Genomic DNA, 22,534 nt, shown 5'->3' with positions numbered 1-22,534 from the left:
TCATTTAGATTTTCATAAATTTAAAGTCACTCTGAAAATGGAAAGGTTATTTAGCAACTATCACGCTTCACATGTGGAAGCAGAGCCAGGGTACAATAAATAGAGGATACTGAAAGAATGTACGTTCAATCCTGAACTTATTAAACAAGTTGAATAAAATTATATTATGCAAGCCTCTGGCGAGAATAATATCAATCTATACAACTAGTGCATATTTAGTAATGAACCTACATGAAAATAATATTCTATTTATCATATATCCAAAATAATAACTGTTTACAGTAAAAAAAATTCACATTGTCATTGACACACTTAAAGTGTAAAACTAACATTTAGCGCCTCTTAACACTTCGTTTGTATAACGCACGTGTATGACATCACATCAAAATATATGCACGACAATGCAATAAATACTATTTATACAGAGTCACAAAAACTGCACGGATATGTGATAAAGTATTCGTAACCGTGCTATATGTGGGTACTACTATGACTATCAAATCACCCTGCTTAAAGCTAATCACCCTGCTCAAAGCTATCATAGAAGCTGACAATTTATTTAGAAGCAGAGCTGATAACATAAATACTTTCATATAGTGACTAATATACAATTATTATCATTTTATGTTGTTGTTGTTATTATAATATAAAGACTATATATCACAACATACACTTGTAAATAGTGTAAGGGAGACAACTACTGTAAGTGATCTATACATTTATTATCTTTCCTCGTCTTATAAAACAAAAACATGAAAATAAGGTTCATACAGACAGTCAGAGCCAAAGTTCAATCCAATATTAAACAACTTTTCCCTATTTTTCAAGAACTTTTTGTCGCATACATATAACTTGTTATCAAAAACAGCCATCATGATAAAACATTGACGACTTCATTTTAACTGCTTTATCACTAAACATATATTATGTGTTTTTTAAAATATGGCAACAAATGTGAACTTGAGCAAATGTTTCTATTGATTTTGGTACTTATTTGTTGGTGTATCTGATTTTTACAAATTTTTGGTCATATCTCGGCAGTCAGTCCATTTTACCAGCTTTCCTGGATAACAAACCACTGATTACTTATTATTTATAAACCAGCGGTGTCAGAGTCAAATGACCATTATACTCAATGATCAAGATCAATTGTCATGAAGAAATTTTGCCTTGACTGGGGCTACCCATGGAATATATTCATAGAAAGAAATAACAAAGAATCTACTTACTCTAGGCCCTCATCTGTAATCTGGTAGCATCCGGATAGACTCAGAAACTCCAGGGCTCTGTTTGGATCCTCACCACCCTCAAAGTCATTTTTAACACCACTTGATACCACTGGAAGCACAGTTTTAACTTCTACGTCTAAGTCATAATCCCTTTCGGGTCTCACATTTGGAAGAAAAAAGAAATCCGGCAAGAATGTCTGTCCTGGGCTGGATTCTGTTTGGATTATTTCATTGTTCGGGACAATTTCGACTTCATATTCAGTACCTCCGTTGAGATTCCTTATATTTTTCTCATCTTGTCTTTGTGTTGTGGTTTGATGCACTGTTACATCATATCCTTCTTTGTACGGATCATTTTCTTCGGTGGAAAGGTCATCATTCACTGTCAATGTCACTTCATCAGCATGACCTTCACCTTTGATCCATGACCTGTCTTGTGTGTCTGTGTCGTCATTATCAAACTTCTCATTATGGGTTTCATCAGTATCAACAACATGTGGAGTTTCTTCATAAAGTATTGGCAGATTAGCATCGTTGCCACAGCAACTACAACCGTTCTTGTTCCTTGCTCGTTTAAAGTCGGGCACATTATCCTCAAACTTCTTATCACAGCCTCTTGATGAACAACAATTGCGACTTTTACCTTTGTCCGGTGCCAACCGTCCATCATCATCCTGGTCTAACCCACAGCATTTGTTTGTATTGTCTCTTTTTCCTTCATGCATTAATTCTTTCCCAATGCCATCTGGATTCATGACCTTGTTACTTGACAACATTGGACATCTGTTTCTCTTTTTTTCTTGTTTTTCAAATTCATAACTTCCGTTTTTCCTTTCTTCTTTGCAGTCGGCACAGCCTTCCTCCTCATTGGCTGATTCCATATTTAGGTTAGTCACATGGTCTGTCACCTGATTTTCAGTTTCGGTCATGTGACATGGAATCTGACCTAAAGCTGATGACAATCTTTGAAGAGTTTGGTCTGTGATATACAGGCAACCAGTCAGATCAAGATGTCTTAACTTCTTACCACCACTCCCTTTCTTGAACCTATAGACATATAACATATATAGAGTATTACAATACATTTAAATGCCAAGTACTAAAAGCAAGGTATATCAAAGATCTTAAGATGGAAAATAGCAGCTTTTACTAAGCCAATTTTTAACTTTACATGTAAAAACTGTTATGAATATAGGATGAATATCTGTCTTTTTATCCTTCTATTAATTTAGAAACAATAACTGGTATAAAATTTTCTTTAACATACCCTTTAAATCCAAGGTCAGACACTCTTGTGTGAGTAAGATCCAAATACTCCAAGTTTGGACAAAGGGAAAGAACTTTGTACAGCTGAAAATATCAAATAATTAGAATATATCTGTTCTATCACCTTTCTGTTCCATGTTTCTGCTTAATCTAAAACTAGGTTTAGCAATATACACAATTAATGCTTAAACAGTGCATTTTCATCAAACATGCACATTGATTTAATTGTTCTACATAGAACTAGTTAAAACAGTTAAACTTCCCTTGGCTAATTGGATATTTTTACAAAGCAAAATGACATTTTAACTGAATGCAATTATCTACTTGATTTTTATTCCTTTTTAGAATCATTGCTAACATATCTTCTTCCAGGATACAAGCATTAACCTTTCAAAAGAAAACAGATAGCTTTCTCATTCAAAATAAAATATCAACACTAAGGAACTAAGACTTTGTACACATTCTTGAACTACAAATTCACCCACTATCAGAGACTAAGAATTTGCCAAAACTCAGGAATTAACCATTTGCCCAAACTCATGAAATAACCATTTGCTAAAACTCAAGGACTGAGAATTTGAAAACACTCGAAAACTAAGCATTTGCCCAAACTCTGGAACTAAGCGTTTTTCTAAGCTCAGGATCTAAGCATTTGTCTAAACTCAGGATCTATGCATTTGTTTAAAATTAGGAACTTAGCATTTGTCTAAATTCAGGAACTAAGCATTTGCCAAGACTTAGGAACTAAGCAGTTGCCCAAACTCAAAAACTAAGCAACTGCTAAACACTTAGGCACTAAGTATTTGCCTAGAACTCAGGAACTAAGAATTTGACAACAATCAAGATTTTAACATTTTCCAACAAAAACAAAGAATTCACCAACAATTCTGGAACTAAAAATTATCCAACACTTACAAACTAAATTATGCATTTGCTTTAAATTTTGCAACACTCAGGAACTATGCATTTGTCAACACTCGGTACTATGAACATGCCAAAACTCTGAAACTTTCAATTCACAATAACTAGGAACTGAAAATATGTACAAACTCAAGAACTAAGAATCTGACAATTTTAGGAACTAAGCATTTGCCAACAATCAGGAATTTATCATTTTCCAACAGGAACAAAGAATTTACCAACACTCAAGAACTAAGAACTCACCCACTATCAGGAACAAAGAATTAGCCAGCAGTAAACTTAGCATTTGCTTTAAATTTTGTGAATACTGGGGAACTTTGCATTTGCCAACACATGGGTACTAAGAACATGCCAAAACTTTGAAACTATGAATTCACCAACAATTAGTAACTAAAAACGTTCTGGAACTACCAACTAGCAAAAACTTTGAACTTCATTTTTTCAATGTATTGCAGATAATACTTACTGCTCCATTAGTCAATCCTTTACTATATGCAAGATCGCAATGTTTTATTGTTCTTCCAACACGAGGTAACAAATGTTTACACATAGTTGTCAACATGGAGGATTGATGCTGGATCTGCAGTAGAAAACATTCCTATATTTACTGTAAAAATTTAAATATTTATAATAATAGAATTAATTTAAAGAGGCAACACAGTTGGGCCTGAAGAGTCTTCCCTAGGAGCCTCAATCAAATATACAAATGGTTAAAAAACATGTAAAATGAATTATAGCTATAGAAAAAACATCATTAATACATGTAAGAATATAAACATTGTAAGTAAGATATATATATATATAGAGGATATTTGTTTGTTTGTGTGTAAGATGAAATTTTATTTCATCGAGTGGGCTTTAAAAACAGTATTCTCACGAGTGGCGTAGCCACGAGTGAGAATACTGTTTTTAAAGTTCACGAGATGAAATAAAATTACATCTTACACAACAAACAGACAAATTTTCTTTTTATTTTATGCTTAAAAACAAGTTAAAATGAAATTTCCATAATTTTAACGTTAATATTAAAACTGTTTCCCCTATTGAGAGCCCCATTTATTCGGAATTTCTCATTAAAAACAAGAAGTCTTGAGCTGAAAAAAAAGTCCGCCAATCAACATTAAATGACGGTGATATTTATTCATTTTATTTAAAAAATATGAATGATCACTTGTTTTAATAATAAGAACAAACAACTCTTGTAGGAGAAAAAGTCCAACCATCCATCCATATTTCTGTTACTTACTGCGTATTTATATTAGACCTGGCTTTGTAAATTGTAAGCGGCAGCCATTTTTTAAAGTTGTGTATTTCATGGGAGGAAAATAATTGTGTAAGATTCAGAAGGATATAATTTGGATTTTTTAGTCATACACATTTTTAAAAGAAAGAAAACCTATTTGAGGATTGTAACAGACAAAAAATAAGTGTTAACAGATGTGAAAACATTCAGAAAAGGAGCTAGGAAAATGGAAAACTTGGAAGCTTGCTCAAGTAGTCAAGAACGTTGGGTTGTTTAACTTATTCGACGAGTGATGGCTGTCAATGCTTTTCAATTTTTCATAAAGCATACGGCAGTTATTGCTCGTAGGATACTTTAATATGCCCAAATGTCATCAAGAGCAGTTTTGCATGGGGAAGGAATGTATTTTTCAGACTGTAAAAATGAAACAAAAAAATTTAGAGACGAAATTTGGTGATTGGAATTTGAATGAATAGATGTAAGTTTTCTTCTTTTTATTACTTTTGACATTTAAGTTATTTATCAATTTCAGCTTTGCTTTTTTTTAAACAGCCTGACATTGTCAGAATTGTCAGCAAAAATAAAATTGAGGTACCACATGGGGGAAAATCTTAAAAAAGTAGTTTCGTCATTGAAAAGAGTGAAATTATATTTTGATAATTTTCACTGTGAAATTACCAAATATAATTTTCACGGATAAATCAGTAAAGGTATGTGAAGTCTGGCAAACTTCTTCAAGGCCTAATCTTGCTTGTTATAATATCGCAGCTGATCTTTGTAAGAGGAGTTCCGTTAAAGCTGATCCTTTTGATTAATTTCAGTACAAAATAACTCAATTATTTTCTAAAATTTTTCCCTCTTAATGTTCTTTTAGAGAGATTTTTCCCACTAATAATTTATATTAATGTCATTATAATAGATCTTTATCAGATTCCTTTTCACTTACATATTAATTCTGATAAATAAATATGATATTTTTAATTATTTCAAAATATTTCGTCATTCAAAAATACCAAATTGTTAGGAAACTTGTATATCCTGACAATTTTCAGACATTTTTACAAATTTCTATATAATGAAAAGCATAAACACTTGATTGATGCCACACATGCATTTCTGATGTGATTTTTATCTTCCTCCTTATGACAACTTAAGAGACTATAATTATGTAAACCATCTTGAAATATAGTACAAAATATAAGGAAAATTAACTAAAACATATATCTGCATTTTTCTCTATAAGGAAACTGTGAAGTAACTACAGTGCAACCTCGTTACAGCAGCCTTTTATAAGGCAATTTCCTCTTCACTACAGCAATATACCAATTGTTCCCCACAGTAAAACCTCACAATAATGATAGTTTCTGTCTCTGGTCTTCAGAATGTTTTAGTAATTTGAATTTTTCATTTACAGTTTGGTCTGTTGTGTTATTAAATTTTGTTGACGCATTTTATGTTGCACCAATACTGTAAAGGTGACTTTCCAACTTTTATGGTGGAGGAAGACGTCAAATGACCCTCCATGCATTATTTCAGGCCTAAACATGCACCGGAGAAGAACCATCAAAGTTCTGTAAACAAGCTGAATAACTTCCTCACTGTACTATACAGTAACTTCTACCCTTATGTGTATGCAACAGAATCTAGAAGCACGACATATTTTCCAAGAATGAAATTGTAGCTAGTATTTTTTCTGTTAATTTCAATAAAGCCGTGTTTGTAGATATTACAACTATGTTCTTATTATAAAATCAAGCTATTAATGCTTCCATCCTACTTTCATGTTTTGATGACGTAAAATGTGACGTCACTGTTTCAGTATGTGCACATACTCGTATTCAGCGGGCAGATTATGATTATCAGTTATTGGGCCTGGGCCGCAAACTAATAATCAGCCATGTGACAGTCATAATGAGCTGAAATCATCGGCAATTTGTTACTATATATAGTAACAAGTGTATTAATATACAGTTATTTCATGCATACTTGTGGATTAGGTTATAATGACAACTGTCTAATTATTTCACAATTAAGAGTTTACCTTAATAACCTCATTGTTGTAGTCATCAGTTTCACTCCATTACACTCAGTAAATTACTTCATAGTAAATAATCTCTAATGACAATGACAATTATTGTATTAATTATATAATTAACAGTTTACCTCAATCGCCTCGGCGTCCCACTCATCAGTTTCATCAACATCAGCATCCTCATCATAACTCTTAGCATTTAATCTCTCCTCTACATCAATAGTGTCTTCCTCGTATACACCATCCCTAGCATCCCAGTCACCTGTAATCATTGTAAATACATGTACTCTAGTCATAGTGTGCTTAATGCTATAATATGTGACCTACTTCTTTAACTCCTAACTGTACAATGGAAGGATGGTTGTCTTAAAGATATAATGCTACTAGTGAGTCTGAAACCTGGGTCAAACAAAACATTTTTTTATCAACATTTCCGGAATATAAAAATCATGAAAGCACAACACAGTAAAGAACAAGGTGTCAAACTGGTCTCTTTTAGGATTTATACATGTAACTCCTCCTCTGCTTGTGGCAACAAATTCTACCCATAAAGACCAGTGCAGCCTAACATCTTGGTCTGCACCGTTTGTTACTGAGTTTCATTCACCACATATTTTGCATAATTTGAAATTTTCCCATAAAACCATGAATGGTTTTGTTCAGCATGTACAAGCTGAATGATGGATAAGTTCATTTAAGAAATTCAGCAGGTTAAAAAAAATTGTGATATGTTTTTTTTCATGCAAAAACATTTATGAAACATTTCTGGTATACAAAAATGTCAAATGAATCTTATTGTTAGAAGCTTCTTAATCTACACGAAAAGCCTAGCTGAAGGAGCAATCTACATTGTGTCTTACAATGTAGGTTACATGTATGCTTAAATCATCAGTGATGAAAAAGGATGGGTAAAGTTATAGATAATACTCCAGGAACTTAAGTCATTTGAATGGGATATACATGTTGTATAAAATAGAAAACTAACAAAACAAGAAAATAAAATCTAATGTTAATTAAAATATTTGAATTCCGACCATACAAAGTTTAATTTATTTATAAGATGTCTTCCATCCACTATCAACTTCATCAAATTACATGTTAGACTTAAGTTTAAAGGGACTTCACTGAAGATTTTTACATGGTGCGAATGTGGCAAATTTCAGATTATTCCTTCACTCTTTTTTTCTAGGATAATTACTTGAATTGTGAAATGAAAAGCGTAAAAAATGCTTTTCAATTGAAGCACACTAAAACTCACACAAAAATACCATTTCCATTTTCACTTAGAGTATATTTCTTTATTTCCTTTTGCATATTTTTTTTTTTTTAAATTTAAATACTTCATTTGAGCATTTTAAGAATTTCAAATATGTTTTAGGCTTTTGGACCCCATTGGAGTTCCAAAACACACATTTCAACAATTATGTTCTCTAAGAACAAATTGAAACCATTGGTTATGAAAATGTCACAATAAAAATAGAGATGTTCATACTTTGCTCGCAACTTATGACATTATTTTGAAATGATTGAATTTTTACCACAGCCTTTACCACATACCTTTTGCCCAGCTAACTGGATACAGTTGTGTCCACAAACTGCCATCCATGGCAAGTGAATTCCATCTATGTGACACTTGAGCAGAACGGCAGAGTGCTTGAGGGTTCAAGTGAGAAAACACCTTCAGCATAACTTCATCCGGTAAATTTTCTATACCAACTGTGTCATTCAGGCCAGAAATATTCATGCTCATGTCTGATTTACCTAAAATAAAATAAATATTGTTGCTATCAACAACCAGAAATACTATAATGTTAAACATGAGTAGATCAGAAAGAAGCTCTTCTGAAAACATATTATAAGCTAGTAAATTATACTTCTAACACACCCATGCCGCTTTTGCAACTCCATACAAATTATATTGTACGGTCAAGCATATATTTTGTCATGACCTTATTTGAGTTATAAAATACAAACATAGCTTAACCGATGCAAAAAATGGTGAATTAGTGTTACACTAAAGGCTCATCAATGGAAAAGTGCTTTTTTTACTATATATCAATTTTGTCTTATTTCAGATTTGTGAAAAATAGATTAATATATTAGTATTACTTCATTACTAAACTTATTGAACTTGTTGAATAAAATAATATTATTTTCCCTGGAGACCCTCAAACATAATTTTATTCAACTTGTTCAATAAATTCAGTATTGAACCTAAACCCATTCAATATCCTCTATATAAATTACATACTATATTTCAGTCAGAAAGGGAGACAACCAATGAATTACTAATGGACACTTATTAATGCTATATTGACCAAATATGGAAACCTTGTATACATATACAGGTAATAGTCACATATTTAAAAATAATCTTATTTTATCATTATAACTGAAAATTATATATAGGCCAATATTGATAAAAAACCATATCTGTGTATTCTCTTCATAACATGTATAATATGAGTTAAATCATTTTGTACTAATTGTAGCTGATATTAAAATCATTCATGATTTTTGAATAATAGATTTCCACTGACATCCTTAAAATAGCTTACTTGATTTGTTATCAGCTACAAATTTTTCAGGAATATCCTCTGTTTCCATCTTAAAGTGTTGTTGCAAGACAGTGGCCTTTATCTGCTTCAGCTCTTCATATGTAAAATGTTGCATTAACAATGGCTGAAAAACCTGCAAATGTTTAAAATAAAGTAAATTTATCATACAATTTAACTTGTATGTTACTGTGGCTTTGTCACGTTTTGCTTACATCAGGGCCAAAACTTTTGACAAATTACATCACTGACTTAATTTGAAGAACATCATTGACTTAATTTGAAGAACAATGGCTCTTAGAAATCACTTAATATTATCTATACAGATCTATATATAATTTAATTACTTAGATACAATATGCTAATCTTTTTTTCCTTGTTACAGTATCAGTTTCATCTAAAATGTTAAAAACCAGCATCTACAGCAATATTTTCCCTTGATAACTTAATTAATAAGTTTATATACATATTCAACTAAGGAATGCACTCTCATCGGCATATAAAATCCACAACCATGCAAGGAAATTCTAAATAGAGTAATCGAAAAATATGCATGAATAATCCCGTAACAAATAGTTTTACCTCTTCTTCTTCCTCCATATGAGGTAAGAAAGTCTCCGTGAAATCTTCTAGCTCTTGTCTCAGCTGTAGACCGTAATTATTACGATCTAAATCACTTTTCTTTGTACACTTGTACCCATCTTGTAAAAACTTTAGCATATTTTCCAGCCGGTTGTCCTTGTGACAGTTGCAAACTGCCGTGTTTTGGATGGACAACGAGCGTAGTTTGTTCTTTAATTTCTTCATGATGAACTGATTCTCAATCTGCTCGTGGGCTATAAACTCTTGGAAAGTGCGGATCAAGTTTTCAAGCAGAGCAGTTAAGTGGACCACATCAGCAAAGTTGGTAGCTGTCAGCTGTAAAATGATCAAATATTTATAAAAATTGAAATAAAAATATCATTAGCACTCGTGACCTTGACCCAAGTTACTCCTAACTCCGTCCAAAGTCAGAGGATCACCAAACGTCTTTGTACCAAAACGAAGTGATGTTGAAGATCTTACTGTAAGAGTCGGTGATTCTGTAATAATAGCATCAACAACAGTTAGAAACCTTGGCGCCGTATTGGACTCTCATTTAGACATGGAAGTTCACAACATGTGAACTCAGTTTCTCGTTCATGCTTCATGAAAATACGACAAATAGGTCAAATTCGGAAATACTTGACTGTTGATTCAACCAGAACCTTGATAAACTCGTTAGTGACATCAAAATTAGATTACTGTAATTCGTTGCTATATGGATCTCCAAAGTACGTTCTCAACAAGCTCCAAAATGTTCAAAATACGGCTGCTCGTGTTATTACCAGGACACCGCGAAACTGCCACATAACCCCAGTTTTAAAGGAACTACATTGGCTTCCTGTGCACATCAGAGTCGAGTACAAACTCCTTACATATGTGTTTAAGGCGCTTCATGGACAGGCACCTACGTACATACGAAACATGCTAGACATTTATACCCCATCCAGACAACTTAGGTCCCAGAATGATTGCTTAGCACTTGTTGTACCGCGTAGTAGGACTGTGACTTATGGTGATCGTGCTTTTATGACGGCAGCCCCTAAACTCTGGAATGCCCTACCTAGAACACTTAAAAGCTGTGAAACTCTAACAGTGTTTAAGAGAGCACTTAAAACTCACTTATTTAAGAGGTTTTATTTGGACTGATTATTTTTTAGGTTCTTACCTGAATTTTATTATTTATGTGGGTCTTTTTAACTTTTTTAAACTACATTTGATTTGAATTTGTGACTTGAGCGATATTGATGTTTTAATTTGTTTCTTTTGTTGTTTTTTTTTCTTTTAAATATTGTATCATTTATTTGGTTATACTGTACAGTACTTTTGAACGTGTCAATGTGCATGAAAAAAGTGCTTAAGAAGTTTGGTATATAATAATAATAATAATAATAATAATAAAAAACTGAAAGGTATCTAATCAACAAATATGAAAGATAACAGTCAATTAATGAAAGTGCTAGGAGTACCTGTAGGAAAACTTAGTAGACAAAATACAGAAGCACTTTCACTAAATAGTCTACTACATGGTACTTCAATAAAATGTGAACAGTTTAGCAGTTAAACTACAGACAAACATTAATATTTAAATATATAAACATGAAAAAAGCGAAATTATTCGAAATAATTCTCACAAAAGTGATATTTACCAAATATTTTTCTTTTTGTTTATAGTATATTTTATGCTCAATAAACAAACAAGTTTAAAAGAAATGTCTTTATTATTTTTCTAGAAATATGATTTTTTATGTCATTATATGCACCAGTGTTTTTTTTTCTCTTCTTTGAAAATGGTGCCGGTACCAGACTGATTGGGAAAAAATGCGTTATTTTGACTTAAATTGGGAATTTTTTTATGCATTTTTTTCAGCTACAAAAAAAGATTAGTCATCATGAATAAAGACAGCTAACAGCTTCCACTCTCCAGGTAGGACTTTAGAGTGGTGATTTATATGGATATGTTGGATTTAAATGATTTCAGAGAAATCACTTGGCCTTGTGGGCATTTTGAACAGTCATTTTGGGAATTTAAACATTGGAAATTGGGAATTTCAATGTCTATTTTCTATTGGGAACAGTACCGTTTTAGGGTAGTAGTTATAAAAAGAAATTAAAACACTTGTAAGCTCGATCGGGCATTTTCATCGGTCTAGTAAATATGCACATGTAGTCTAAAGATGGGCAAGCCAAAGCCCGGGCCCAATTCGCAGACCCTACCTTTGACTTCCAGTATAATCTTCATTATGTTGGAAGAAGGAGGACACAGATAATTTGGCAAATATATGTAGTCCTATAGAGTCACAGTACCTGTGCTCGACCAGCCCAGTGCTCGACCAATACTTCTATTTTTGTACGATTTATGTATTAAAGTGGAAAAACTTTAGGAGTTTGTATGTGCTATTTGTACCTGACCTGTAACCTCTACACCACGTACAAGTACTCCAAGTTTGGTAAAAGATTGGCCTTTTTGCAGACAATATTAAACAGTACAAAAATACAATTCTATAATAAAAGCAGCAGTAAACACTATTTAAAACAATGAAATGATGATAATTTAGGGCAAATGTGGACAATACTTTGTTAAATTGCCTTTACTCTTATGATTCCAATTGATTTCCATAGGAAAGGTGCCCAAAAATTATCAAAACCCTGCTTTCCATTATAGGCAGGGGGTTATATACTTGTAAACAAATATGGCAGCTGTACTGAAACAAATTGGGAACACACCACTAAAAGCATAGACCATTTGTATATTACACCAATAATCACACTTAACTATGTTTGCAGAGTGATTTTAGTAAAATAAAAATGAGAATATGTAATCTCAAACACCCCAGTATATGTAAATTCCAAAACTATTATAAACACTTTATTTGTCAATGTATAGCATTTCCTTCGTATCATATTTGCTCTCATATTAACATCTATAGATACTATAACATAAATGTTTCAAAATATTTTTGAAATAGAATTGTTGAACATAAAAAGTCATATCTGTTTTTAAAAAATAAAAGTTCTGATAGAGATAAAACCACCTGGTCGAGCACTGGTTTGGTTGCCTGAAAAAAATAGTGGTTTTATACCCTATATACAACTCTGTGGTAAATTGTATCCTGATCTGTGTAATTAAAATGCTTTAGCTTATTGTGAGTTTGAAAGGGCCAGCTTTGTAACAAAAATAAATTTCCCAGCAAACTTTTTGTTCTGTAAGAGTTTTTATGTAATTTTAGAAAAAACTGGTTGAGCACTGGTACGGTGACTCTATAGTATCGTGGCGTATTATATTTTCGACGTTCTTATATTTTCGACGGTAGCCATTTCTATCCGAATATGTTATGATCTCGCGAGAATTTTGTAACTCCACCCCTTCCGGATGTAAACAAAATGATGCTGGATGCCGCTAAAATGTCAAAGTAGCATAACATGGAAATTAGACAGGTAAACCTTTTATCACAATGTTTCTAATGGTCAAACACGTGTATTTTCTTATTTCCTAAAAATCTGTTGCTAAGAAACACAATAATATAAATATTATCGCCTAAAAAATTAAATGTGTTTCAATACGTCTGCTATGATCTTCAATTCTCCCAAAGGTCACGTGATATGTCAAATTTTATGTACAGGGTGTTCCCAAAAGTTCATTGATTACACAATGTATGCTTAGGGTTCAGACTACTAAATTAATTTCCTTCTTCATTTTTTTTCAGATCAAGACCCACATCCGGGGCAAGTATAGGTCCTACACAGCAAGTGACCTGAATGAAGCTTACAGGACAGTAATAGAAGAAAGATTGCCTGTAGAGAGAGTTGCCAAAAGGTTTAATGTGCCTGTCACAACCCTTAAAGATAGAGTTAAGGGGAGAGTTGATATTGACACTGTAAAATCAGGTCCCCAAACTATATTTAGTCAAGAGCAGGAAGCTTTCTTAACTGAACATTTGAAAACTATGGCAGAAATTGGTTATGGCTACTCAAGACAGGAGACAATAAATCTTGCCTCAGACTATGCTGTGCATTTAGGTATCAAAGACAAATGTAAACCATTAAGTATAACATGGTTATATAGCTTTCTTGATAGATGGCCTGAACTTAAAGTGAAAAAACCACGTAGCCTTGAAATTGCCAGAGCAAAGTCTGCTACTCGTACAACAATAACAAGGTATTTCAAAGAACTTGATACAGTTCTTAAAAAATACAATCTGAAGGATGAGCCCTCTCGTATTTATAATATTGACGAGAAAGGATTAAATCTTGAGCACAAGCCTCCTAAAATAGTTGCAGGTGCACACTACAAGGCTCAAGCTGTCACAGCTGGAAGATCTAAAACAGTAACTGTTATAGGTGGAGCCAATGCTGTAGGACACCAGATTCCACCATATTTTATTTTTCCTGGAGCAAGAATGTTGCCAGCTTTATTGGAAGGTGCTACACCAGGGTCTCAAGGTGATGTGTCAGAGTCAGGGTGGTCAAATACAGAAATATTTACTAATTACATGATTCAGCATTTAGAGCCATTACTGCCAAGTCGCACTAAAGAAAACCAAGTTCTGGTGTTGTACGATGGTCATAAAAGTCATGTTTCTCTAGGTCTTATTGAGTGGGCAAGATCACAGCACATCATTCTTTTCGTACTTCCACCACATTGTTCACATCTATTACAACCTATGGATGTTTCATGTTTTGCACCTTTTGAGGTAGGATGGAATGCAGCGTGTCATCAATACCTGAGAGAATCTGGTGGTCGTGTAGTAACGCGCTATGAAGTTGGTAAAATAGCAAGCAAAGTATACACAGCAACCCTCACACCTGTCAATATACAGTCTGCCTTCAAACGTTGTGGTATTTACCCATTTAACTCTGATGTTGTAAGTGATGCTTCTATTGCACCTTCTTTAAGTTTTCAAACTGAAATCACTAATTCATCTGAAATTGTTGATGGTAGTAAAAAAGGCCAAGATGAGGTATCAATTGCATCAGATGCTAGGTCATTTCTAGAAAATAGAGGTAGTAAAGTGTTGCAAAATGTTCCACTTGCTAAAACAAGAAAGACTTTAAGTAAGGTTGTTGGAGGGAAAGCGGTAACTGAAGAACAAGTGTTTTATGCAGTTAAAACACATATTTCAGACCGAAAATTAAATAAGTCAAAGCGTTACAACACCTCTGTTGCTAGTACATCTGGTATTCCAAACAAAAAAAGTCAAAAAACTATGTGGTTGCTAATACTGACTCGGATGTTGAACAAAATGACAGTTAAGATTCTCGCAAGTGTATTGTTTGCAGGCGTCACAATGTAAAAGGTATTGACAAATTGCCATATTGAACTATCGTTAACTGGGGATGTTGTGACAGGTGTGATGGGTGGGTTCACCTGACGTTTTGCAGTCAAGTTAGAGTGCTAAGAAGGAATGACACTTTTCTGTGCCCTTCTTGCTCTAATGAACAATAGACTTATCTGTTAAGTTATTTTATATAAAAAAAAAAGAAAAAAAAATTGAAATGAAAATAAAACTTCAACAGTTAACGTTTTTTATGTTGTTGGACACTACCATTATTTTCAAAAATTGTTCTACATTGTTTGGAATAAGTTACTTTCTTCTGGGACTGATAGTATGTTACTGATATACAGTGTGAAAAACTTTTTTGACCACCCTGTACCTGAATTTCCTCGACCAATGAAAATCGTCGAAAATATAAGACGTCATTTTTCTCAGAAACCAAAATGGCTGCCTCCATAAAACTAGTGTAAAAAGGTAAATTTTTATGTTTTTGTATTGAAATTTTAAAATTAGTAAGGAAAAAGATAATTTTAGTTGGTGATAATATAAAATATGCATTTATTTCCTTTTTACATTTTTGCCGACACGAAATGTCCTTACACCGTCGAAAATATAAGAAGCCAGGATAATAAATAGGATGGTTCTCATGGTTATAGATTGAACAACTATCTGCCAGATCTAAAAGCCAACTTATTTTTCAGGTTTAGTTTATAAATGTTCAGATGACAGTTTTAAACAATCTATTCCTTAACAAGAGAATCCAGGTTGAATTCATATAAATTGACAGAAATGTTTTGTTACTATTTTTAGTAACATTGATCACAAAATATATACTCATTATATAGGTCACTGATTTCACCGGTCATTCCGCGTAATTTGACATTACCAGTCCAAAAGAGTTATCAGCATAAAATAACAATCATATAGTGTAGTGGCTTACCATATCTAAATATTTGCAAACTAATTCTTTCATCCGAGAATGGGGAATTGTAAAAACGTCCACTTCTTCCGGACAGGGAGCCATGATTGTTGTTGTTGTAGTAATACTAACCGGAAGCTGATGAAATCTCGTAATGCTTAACGAGATTTGTGACGTCACGTCACCGTGGCGACGTTTGTACGCTTCACGATCGGATATCGGTGTCATGGAAAGTTAGTTGGGACAGTTGTAACTAGTGACTTATTAATGAACAAAAATATATTCAATACTGATTAGGTATTTTAGATATAAACGACAATCATGGCAAGCCGCAGTTATCCGGCAAATACTCAAATCCAAAAGTTTCTCGAGGAATCATACCTGAAAGAACAAGGACAACGTTTAACATGGTATGCGAAACAGCAAGGGCGCAGGGAAGGTGGAAAGTCAAAACAGTTTGAAGTGTTCAGGAGGAAAATCGAAAATGAATCTAAACCAGAGGGTTTAATGGCCAGGGTTCCAAAAGGTGTAAAGGAGCCTAGATATAATAAGAAAATCACACGTACGGACGATACTCTCTGTGATAAATCTGACGGTATTAACTTACTTAGCGCCGAAATGCGGCCAGTACCAGCATCCGTCACTGAAAAATTATATGATGGATTTACGAAGGAGGGTAAAGGAAGATACCAGTATTTACGTAAGAGAAACGAGATGAATCCCGAGGATAAGTTCGAGTTTCCATTGTTGAATTCGTGGGAGTACGGATGGAGGTTGAGCGATGTGATTAAAAAAGAAGAAATTAAAAAGCCTGCAAATGGACGGACAAGGATCGTAGCTGACACATTTTATACCAGGACTGGAATACCAACATAATTCTTTAAACTTAATGAAAGACATTTGTTATTGAAGAAATCATGAATATTATTTAAAATTTGAGAGAAATCTTTAACTTTTTTACCAACAAAAATAAGTGATGAATTTTCCGGAAGGATATTTTTTTGTTCATTTATTCAACAACTATAAGAAGTGTTTTATCAATTGCTTTATTAACTGACATGAATATAATAGCCAAACTATTATAGATCTTTATTTAATTGATTGTTATAACTTACAAAATAAATTAGGAAAATTAAATGCATTTTGAACTACATGTAGATCTATTGTTTTGCTGATTATATGTTCATATAGATCTGAATCTCTCCTTTCATATAAGAGTTTTTGAAAACATGATTTGTTACGGTAGAAAGTTATTCAGATGTCTCTGAATAATTGAAATAGTATTTCAAAATAATAATTTGAAACTTTTTTTTAAAAAGGGAGATCTCTATACTATGTTTGTAATAATGTGAAAGGTGATATATGCTCACAAATTATTTATGTGCTTTATTTTCTTTAAGCTCAAATATTTTCATGTATCACATTTAGTTTATTCTAGTTATTGTTTGTTTATTGTCAAATAAGAGGTTGTCCTTTTAATGAAATAAGGAACCTCAGCTCTTATCCAAACTCCGTCCAAAACATATGTTAATATGAATAACATTTTAACATGAGTGTGTAAATATTATCATTGTTCATTGATTTATTATATAGAATTCATGTTCATGTTTTTACTCTTTACCTTTATCATATATATTTTAATTTTATTGATGCAACATTGTTCTTTAATGTATTGAAAGATTAAAATATTGTTTTGTATACATTTATCTCTTCAATTTTCTTGTTACTCTCAGTAACTGAGTCAGTCAAAGGTTTATCAGTAAGTTTAAGCAATTCAAGTAAATTGAATTCAAATTGATCTACTGTGTAACCATTTATTTTACAATCAAAATATTGATTGACATTAAGTTCTTAACTAGTTTATAACAACTTCACAAGCAATGTCAATACATTAAAACCATTTCTCTTGTTGAAATTAAAGATGTTTAACAACATTTCTCACAATGACAAAGAACATTCTTCTTATCTTAATATGTATATGTTATATAACATATAATTTCCTCTATATAGAAGAACATTTCAATATTGCTTAAATAATCTATCAATCCAATAAAGTTCAAAATTGATATTTCTGATAGTTTGAGGAATTTGACATGATATGTAGACACCAAATAAAGCAACTTTAACAAAGTTATACATGTCATTAACTTTAAGATCTACCATTTTTTAAACCTTAAAAGTCTTAACAAAAGATTAGTATATAGGTAAAAAGGTTGATATTGTTTTTCAGATAAAACCCACAAATGTTTTTAAAAAGGGAACTGTTTACAAAATTTAAATTTCCATAGTTGGAAAGTATTTGAAAAACTCCCCTTTAAAAAAAGAACTTTGGGGAGGCCGCATTTTTTAAAGTATTAAGCAAAAATCACGTGACTAAGTTGCATAGGGGGCTTTTTTATTACTTTTAAAAAATTTATTAATTTTTTACTTTTAAAATCATCCCATTTGCAGTAATTCTTTTCCAAAATTGAATGGCCCCCCTTTTAAAGGCCCGCCCACCCCCGGTTTAAATGAAAATTTACCCAGGGACGTTTAATTTTAAAAGATTAATTTAAAATTAAAAATTAAAACCAGTTAAAACTTTTTCCCTTTCCCACTGCCTTGTGCAAAAGTTTTAAAATCGTATTTGTTTAGGGGGAAAATTTTAAAGTATCGGGAAATGAATTCCCCCAAAATTTTAAACCCTTTTTGGAAAAAAAAAGGTGCTTCAATTAATTTTTCACAAATTTAAACCCAATCAACAAGGGGGGAGTGATAAAAACTCCAACGATTGTCTGCTTTTTCAACATCGCGGGATGTTTTAAAATTTTCGTACCCCGGGTACGCAGTTTTTTTAAAAAAATTTCCCAATAAAAATGACCCAATTTGAAAATGGGTTATAAACGCAGAATGTATTTTAAAGCCCCCCGGGATTTTATTTTTTTATTATGAAAAGATAAAAAACGTTATAGGCGTGAAAGTTTGCCATAATATGCAAAACATGTTATCATTAAGTCTTCAAAATCCGTCGCATACTTGAAATAAGAAACCAAGTTATGCAATGCAAGAGGTTGAGAGTGTACTCTGGTTAAGAAAACGGCAATCGTAAAATAGCTACATGTGGCTTTAAGGGTTTTTGTTCTCCCTAAAGTAAGCAATAATGTTCAACTTCACGACCTTTGAACTAATCCCATACTTGCAAGTGAACAACATCCTGTATGTCCGCGATAATACGGTAAAAATCTTAAAATAGTGTAGCGCAATGTCGGCTTTCAATCGTTTCTAACTGATAAGCGTTAAATGATTGTGAAATCTTGTCAAACTCAAGAAGGAAGCTCAGTGAGATAAAAACGGTTTTGTGCAATCATTCAATGATGTCTTGTGGCACAAGCGCAGCCTCGATGTAGGAAGATCGCCGGTATAGGAGTAACATTTGTAAACCAAATTAGTTATGATTCCGTTCATTATATTTACTGTGTTTTATGGGAAGATGATAATATTATATTTTTTTTTAAAAAGTAAAATTAATAAATAAATGAAATAAAATAAATAAATAAAAATAATAAATCAACTGTTATCGACTCCGGGCAATCATAAGCTGTACTCATCTGTTACTATAGTACCTTGTATAGGACAGGGAACTAATACTAGTACATCTGATGCACAGACATTTAATTGAAGAATTTTTAATTCTATACTTCGAAACTGTTGTTTGTGTTATCGTTTATTTTTTTATATATATGTTTCGTTCTGTACGAAAGACTCTGAATTATTTATTTATCTTATTTATATTACAGAAATTATCTCCATGGAAATAGTTTCATTTTTATTTGTATTCTCTTTGGTTCTAGGTCCTGATAAGTGTAGGCTTTCTCTAGTCAAGATATTATTTTATTTTATGTATGAAAACGATGTGCACAAGATTCACAAACAATAGAAAAATAACTCTTTATCTTCTCATGACGTCAAGACGTCAAATCATTTCGACATTATGTTATGTCGAATAATTAATTTAGATTAATTTATTAATTAAGAATGTTTTGCGCACAATTTTATTTTTTAATGGTTTTGTCATGCCGGGATGTTACTAACATGATTATTTTATTTTTCTACATAGTTTTACTAAGATTTTAGAGCAAGTTTCTTCCAACATTAGGACCGCCTGCTGCGTCATTTCTGAGCGTCCTTATAATTTGGTCTGAAAGTCAAATGTAGTAATAACGTCATACAATCCCTTTAATAAATATAAAATTTCTTCACCATAAACCATTTTAAATGTCCGTAAACATCGAAGACGATAGTGAATATGAGAAGATTTCGTGTTTATGAGTTTTTAATATTAAAGGTATACAAGTTTATTCCTTTATCTCTTGAGGACAATTTATTTACCTGTTACCATAATACGAGATGACTTATTCTCTACCAATAATGACTGTGCGAGGCTTTGCTCAAATCTCACCAAATATTGGTATAAAGGAATTTTTATCTCATGTAAACCGCTTAATAGGACTTTATACAAATTCAATGTTTGATTATTGTAGACGGGTAGATAAGGACAATCCGAGCACTATTAAGTTTATGCAGACGATGGAAGTATATGAGATACGAATTTTATTGATTACATTTATAAATATTACATTTATGTTCAAATCATAAATGGTGAATAGAAGTTTGAAATTATCCGAGGACTGAATAATTTAACGGCAAGCGAAATTTTATATAGCGAGAAGATGCAATCAAGTTGTGAATTCTTGAGAAATTGTATTGTTACGATAAATCTCTTTAAAGGAACTTCACTGAGGCTCAAAAGCCTAAACCCTTAAAACTCGAATTTCTTACATATATAAGACAGATATGCAAAAAATATAGTAAAAAATATACACAGAAACAAATTCAAAATCGTGTGTGACTCAAATCAAACATAACAAACACAAACATTATCATTTTACAGATAAAACTTTGATACAATTTACTTCTGTTTGTTTTTTATCAAATGAACGAACGAAAAGGACTGAGTATGAGTTTTGCCTAGGCCTAATGTGAGAGTCCATCCGCCCTTTGAGGCATCAAGAATACGGACCTCAGACATGTTAACATTATTCCTCAGAAATACGTACATTTATTTAAATTTCCCAAAAGCTTTTTGTATTTGGTGTCCTGTTTATAGTTTTCAAAAATTACTCATTGAAACATATTTTACTTCTGTTGCTTTTGGGAGATTAGTACAGTTATATAGTATTTAAGTAGTTTGTATTGAAGTCAAAATACTACTTTGTTTACATTTTGCTACTTTGTGACAATTAAATTCACATTTATCGCTAATTTCTTCAGGTATAATATAAGCAACTAACATGATCTAAAACCATTATTAAACATTCATATTTGACCATTCTAAAGAAGGATAAAAGTATTCATTTCTATTATAAATTATATTTGAAAAAGGTGACAAATTAATTTTGAATTCAGCAATTCATTGAATGATACTATCTATATGTATACATAAGATGATTTTGTAATGCAAGGGAGGTCAATGAGACCATTATATGCATCATTGAGAAAAATTGCGATTCACTTTATCGGATCAATTTGGTAAATTTAAAAGACGTAAAAAAAGACTTAAAATATCAATTGCTCCATTTTGAGTAAAACAAGAACAAACATATCTCAGAATGTAGCTTTAGTACGTCAATATATTTTGACTATTATGTCTAATATTAAATAATATGAACTTAATTATTTATTTTAGATACAGCTCTTCCATTATAGACAAATTCACTTTAATCCAGTGGCTCGTCGGCCAAACGCCGGACATCTCAAACGTTCAGTCGGTGGTTAGTAGGTGAAATAAAAACCAAAAACAAGCCCTTCCTCTTAATTTAAGTGGTGGAAAAGCTCGCTCCAGAAGTAAACGGGTAATAACTCTCGAATAAAATATCCGGGATCTTTATTTTGTCCGCTCATCTAAAGGACGCGGAGCAACAAATAAACAAAAAAAATTGTCATATTCATATACAGAATTTTTTTCTTATATATATAAATAGCATTTACATTTTTCGAAAACGTCCTTGTAATTTTTCAACAAAAAAAAATGAACATGCATAAACAAAAATAACTGAACCATTCACGAGTTTTGCGTCCGCTCATTTATTTACTTCGATTAACAAAATACATATTTTATTTAACAATATAACAATATAAACAAAACTATCACAAAAATTGTATATGAATTTTCTTTCATAAATGATGATCTATGTAAACACGCGCAAGCACGCACACCAACAAACAAACAAAAATAACAAGGAATTTATGTATAATGTACATGAAATATAGATAAAAATATATATAAAAATGTCGTCTGCACCAAATGTAATTATGAACACATCCGGTATCTACACCGGCACCAACACAGTCAGTTCAACATACGTAGACTTAATAAACGTTTGTATAAATAAATGCGACAGTACTTACTAGAAATCACAGTAGAAATCAAATATCTATACAAAGACTAATATGTTTTTTTTTTAATATAATT

The 22,534-nt window shown here is 32.1% G+C and overlaps 2 protein-coding genes across 2 annotated transcripts in view; one reads left to right on the top strand and one right to left on the bottom strand.

Moving 5' to 3' along the window:
• LOC132747307 (F-box/LRR-repeat protein 5-like) overlaps positions 1-16,251 on the bottom strand; it is a 57,452-nt gene extending 41,201 nt beyond the window's left edge. Inside the window, exons 1-8 of the mRNA XM_060736655.1 lie at positions 16,045-16,251; positions 9,829-10,164; positions 9,250-9,382; positions 8,249-8,452; positions 6,823-6,953; positions 3,883-3,996; positions 2,497-2,579; positions 1,230-2,276 (exon numbers count right to left, since the gene is read on the bottom strand). Coding sequence (XP_060592638.1) covers positions 1,230-2,276; positions 2,497-2,579; positions 3,883-3,996; positions 6,823-6,953; positions 8,249-8,452; positions 9,250-9,382; positions 9,829-10,164; positions 16,045-16,251 — 2,255 coding nt within the window. The remainder of the gene's footprint in view (positions 1-1,229; positions 2,277-2,496; positions 2,580-3,882; positions 3,997-6,822; positions 6,954-8,248; positions 8,453-9,249; positions 9,383-9,828; positions 10,165-16,044) is intronic.
• On the top strand, positions 16,205-17,723 carry LOC132747308 (protein SPMIP1-like). Its single transcript, XM_060736656.1, has one exon. It carries the CDS (start codon positions 16,345-16,347, stop codon positions 16,897-16,899), a length of 555 nt encoding a protein of 184 aa, XP_060592639.1. The 5' UTR covers positions 16,205-16,344; the 3' UTR covers positions 16,900-17,723.
• Positions 17,724-22,534: the final 4,811 nt, after the last annotated feature.

This window comes from Ruditapes philippinarum, unplaced genomic scaffold (assembly GCF_026571515.1).
Source record: "Ruditapes philippinarum isolate M1 unplaced genomic scaffold, ASM2657151v2 ctg459_1_1_1_1, whole genome shotgun sequence".
In the NCBI taxonomy this organism is placed as follows: Eukaryota; Metazoa; Mollusca; class Bivalvia; order Venerida; family Veneridae; genus Ruditapes; species Ruditapes philippinarum.
This window is presented reverse-complemented; position numbering and strand designations above follow the sequence as displayed.

Bases quoted from the DNA above. Each gene is read 5' to 3' on its own strand.
- LOC132747308 (XM_060736656.1), top strand. From the start codon at position 16,345: ATGGCAAGCCGCAGTTATCCGGCAAATACTCAAATCCAAAAGTTTCTC.